The 3,798-nt window shown below is 58.6% G+C and overlaps 1 protein-coding gene across 1 annotated transcript; it reads left to right on the forward strand.

The window, feature by feature from the left end:
- Positions 1-31: 31 nt before the first annotated feature.
- Positions 32-943, forward strand: PIN4 (peptidylprolyl cis/trans isomerase, NIMA-interacting 4). The gene is made up of 4 exons (XM_027662278.1): positions 32-140; positions 302-375; positions 478-597; positions 768-943. Exons 1-4 carry the CDS (start codon positions 89-91, stop codon positions 924-926), a joined length of 405 nt encoding a protein of 134 aa, XP_027518079.1. The 5' UTR covers positions 32-88; the 3' UTR covers positions 927-943.
- The last annotated feature ends 2,855 nt before the right edge of the window (positions 944-3,798 follow it).

A 3,798-nucleotide genomic window follows, 5' to 3' on the forward strand; every position in this document is an offset into this window, starting at 1 on the left:
GGAGGGGGCGGGGCCCCGGCGGAGGGGGCGGGGCCCCGGCGGAGGGGGCGGGGCCCCGGCGGAGGGGCGGGGCCTTGATGGCGGCAAGATGGCGCCGAAAGGCAAAGGCGGTGGAAAGGCAGGCGGCAAAGCCGGCAAGGGTGAGGGGGCTGAGGCGGCACCGGGACGGGCCGCGGGGGGGCCCGGGGTGACACCGGGACGGGACAGGTGGGGCACTGAGGCCGCCGGGAGCCGGGGCGACACCGGGACGGGACGGGTGCGGGACCGGGGCCGCGCCGGTCTCAGGGCGCTCCGTTCACAGGCGGCGACAGCGGCGGCAGCAGCAGCAGCGAGGGCAAAGCGCAGGGCCCGAAAGGAGGCGGCAGCGCCGTGAAGGTGAGGCGGGGGCCGGGCGGTGCGGGGGTGTTTTCCCCGCTCCTCCCCAGCACCCGGGCGCTCGTCCCGCTCGCCGCAACCCCGCTCCGCTCTCCCTCCCAGGTCCGGCACATCCTGTGCGAGAAGCACGGCCGGGCCATGGAGGCCATGGAGAAGCTGAAGTCCGGGCAGCGCTTCAGCGAGGTGGCGGCGCAGTACAGCGAGGACAAGGCCAGGCAAGGGGTGGGTGCTGCGCCCGGGGCAGGGCGGTGTGGCCGGGCAGCGCCTGCGGGAGCCCGGGCCCTGCTCGTCACCGCTGCCAGCACAGACAGCTGTCCTGTCCCACGGCCACGTCCCCCACCCTCCCTGCACTGAGAGTCTCAAAGCTTAACCCCGGTGGTTCCTTCCTGCAGGGGGACCTGGGCTGGATGAGCAGAGGCTCCATGGTGGGACCATTCCAGGAGGCAGCGTTTGCCCTGCCTGTGAGCAGCATGGACAAGCCTGTGTACACAGACCCTCCGGTCAAGACCAAGTTCGGGTACCACATTATCATGGTGGAAGGCAAGAAATAAAATGTGAATGACCGTGACCTTGTTGACTGCTTGAATCCCGAGAGCTTGCCAGACACCTTGGTCTTGGAGCGAGTCAGGCACAACCAGCAGCATGCCTGGAGGCTGTCCCTGCCGCCGTGCTGGCAGAGCAGGGCCCTGCCTAGAGAGGTAAAGTGTCCCTGGAAAGGGTGAAACAAGAGCCTTTTGCAGTTGTTGAAGTCTGTGTTGTGTGGCAGGCTGGCCTCGCGTGCTTCTCCCATTGTGGAGACAGTGGTCTGTTAGCAGAAAAGCTCAGGCTTTTATCTTCCAACAGAAATGATGCAGAAAGGGACAGAGGGGTCCCCAGGGCTTGATCTCCATCCCTGTCTTCCCCAGGAGGGTCCAGACAGCTCCCATGGTACAGCTTGTGCTCCAGGGCTGGGGGACAGTCCCTCTGACAGAGGCTGCGTGACACCAGGGCTGGCCCCAGGCAGTGGGTCAGGCCAGGCAGCAGCAGGGAAGAGAGCTGGGGGAAGGAGGAGCTCTCCTGAGCACAGACTGACCTGTACCTAAAGCTACACCTTGCTCACTCAAAGCTGGGGAAAGAAATTGATTGACTCAGGTTTGAATAAGAAAAAAGCCACTCAATGCTTGTGTCCTGCTTCCTGCGCTCCCCTACACTGGGCATGGGGTGCAGGTGGGGCAGCCCAGCAGGTTCCTGCCATGTCAGGGATATATCCCAGTGCCATGATCCCCTTCCTGCCCACAGAGCCCCCAAAGCAGCCCCAGCTCCAGCAACAGGCACTGGCTTTGTTCACAGGTGAGCACTGTGCACAGAGCCCGGAGATGAGGAGGAAACATCAGAGAGAACAGAAGGCCTTTCCCAAGATCCCACAGAAGGAAGAGGTGAGGTGAAACCCAGGCAGGTCCTTCTCCCCTTTCAGGGTGTTGGTTTTGTTCAGAGCATGGAAAGCTGCACTTCATTAATATTTTGGTATGAATACTGCCCAGAGCAGAAATGGCCCCATTTAATGGTGCTCCATTAATAAACCACTTGTTTCCAGGTTGCTAGAGCTTTGTTCTCTCTGTTAGCAAAAGCACGTTGGCGCAGCTTCTGCACCAGCAGGATTAGTTTTGTGTTTGTTGTGGCTCCTGATACAAAGGATTCCTCTCCCAAAACTGCACAGCTCAGCCAGGTGTGAAGTGTCCTGTGCTATCACACGGTGATGGCAGCTGTGCCATGCACATGGCACAAGGAAACATCCAAATCCACTGCTGTGTTGTCACCAGGTGAGACTGGCAGGAGTCAGACCCTGTGATGTGCACACCAGGCCCAGGTTCTGTCAGTGAGGGGCAGGGGGCCAGAGCGTCACTGAAAGCCAGAACCTGGGGGTTCTGAGCTGCTGGTTCATGGGATCAAGGTACTCTCAGCCAGTTCACTGACAACACAGAGCTGTGTGGTGCAGTCACATGCTGAAGGGGGGGGGATGGATCCAGAGGGACCTGGACAGGCTGGAGAAGTGGGACTGTGCAAACCTCATGAGGTTCAACAAAGTGAAGTACAGTGCAGTCCCAGGCACACCTGCAGGTTGGGCAGAGAAGGGATTGAGAGCAGCCCTGGGAGGAGGGCTTGGGGGTGATGTTTGATGAAAAACTCACCCGGAGCCAGCAGTGAGTGCTCACAGCCCAGAACCCCCCCATGTCCTGGGAACACATCCAAAGGAGAGTAGGCAGCAGGTGAAGCAGAGGATTCTCCCTCTCTGCTCTACTCTCCTGAGACCCCACCTGGAATACTGTGTCCAGTTCTGGTGCCCCCAACATAAGAAGGATGTGGAACTGTTGGAACAAGTGCAGAAGAGGCCACAAAACTGGTAAGAGGAGTGGACCACCTGCCCTATGGAGACAGGCTGAGAGAGTTGGGACTGTTCAGCCTGGAGAAGAGATGGTTGTGTGGAGACCTCACAGCACCTTCCAGTTTGTGAAGGGGCCTACAGGGAAGCTGGAGAGGGACTCTTCCTCAGGAACTGGAGCGACAGGACAAGCAGAAATGTGTTCAGACTGACAGACAGCAGGGTTAGATGGGATATTAGGGATAAATTCTTCCCTGTTAGGGTGGGGAGGCCCTGGCACAGGTTGCCCGGAGAAGCTCTGGCTGCCCCATCCCTTGGAAGTGTTCAAGGCCAGGTTGGATGGGGCTTGGAGCAACCTGGGATAGTGGGAGGTGTCCCTGCCCATGGCAGGGCACTGGAAGGTCTTTAAGATCCCTCCCAACCCAAACCATTCCATGACCCTGTGATTCTGTGAACTACAAACCCTCTTCATAGCTTCATCGTGCCTACAGGACCTGAGAGATACTTCATCTAACAGAGTTCAGCTGTGTGTGGGGAGAGGGTTAGAGGATTTCTTTACCAAAAAAAGCAGTTAAATCCAGTATCCCCTCCTGCTGTCTTTGGAGTTCTAGCCCCACAGCCCCCCCCCCACACATACACACCTGTCAGGGGGTTCAGAAGAGCTCCTGCACTACCACATTGGGTGTTACACCTGGTGCCAAGCAGATGCTGTGCTGGCCTCCTCTGCTCCACTTCCTCCACTGTTTGGAGAAATTAGAGCAGCAAACAGCTTTTAAATCTTTTTAACTCCTCCACAGCCAATCCATTCTCAGACCAACTTACAACCAGGCTGCAAGAGCTGTTTTCTCCTTTGCACCAGCATCCAACTCCCACAAATGGTGGGTGACGTTCAGGCACCCAAGTTGGCTTATTTCAAGACAAGAAGGAGGGAGCAATCACATCAGCCTGAGGCTGGGCTGTGCAGTGGCCATGGAACCACACTGTCCCCATCCTCTCAGGGGAGAGGAGTGACAGAACCTGGAGGGGCAAAGGTTGAAGCCAGAGCTGCCAGCTTAGAGAGGGGT

The sequence above is a fragment of the Corapipo altera genome, unplaced genomic scaffold (genome assembly GCF_003945725.1).
Source record: "Corapipo altera isolate COAL_440 unplaced genomic scaffold, ASM394572v1 326, whole genome shotgun sequence".
Classification (NCBI taxonomy): Eukaryota; Metazoa; Chordata; class Aves; order Passeriformes; family Pipridae; genus Corapipo; species Corapipo altera.

What these genes read in the sequence shown, in the direction of transcription:
- PIN4 (XM_027662278.1), top strand. Translation starts at nt 89, where the DNA reads ATGGCGCCGAAAGGCAAAGGCGGTGGAAAGGCAGGCGGCAAAGCCGGC. An exon ending in GAGGCGGCAGCGCCGTGAAG is followed by an intron (nt 376 to 477) that starts GTGAGGCGGGGG and finishes TCTCCCTCCCAG; the next exon opens with GTCCGGCACATCCTGTGCGA. An exon ending in AGGACAAGGCCAGGCAAGGG is followed by an intron (nt 598 to 767) that starts GTGGGTGCTGCG and finishes TCCTTCCTGCAG; the next exon opens with GGGGACCTGGGCTGGATGAG.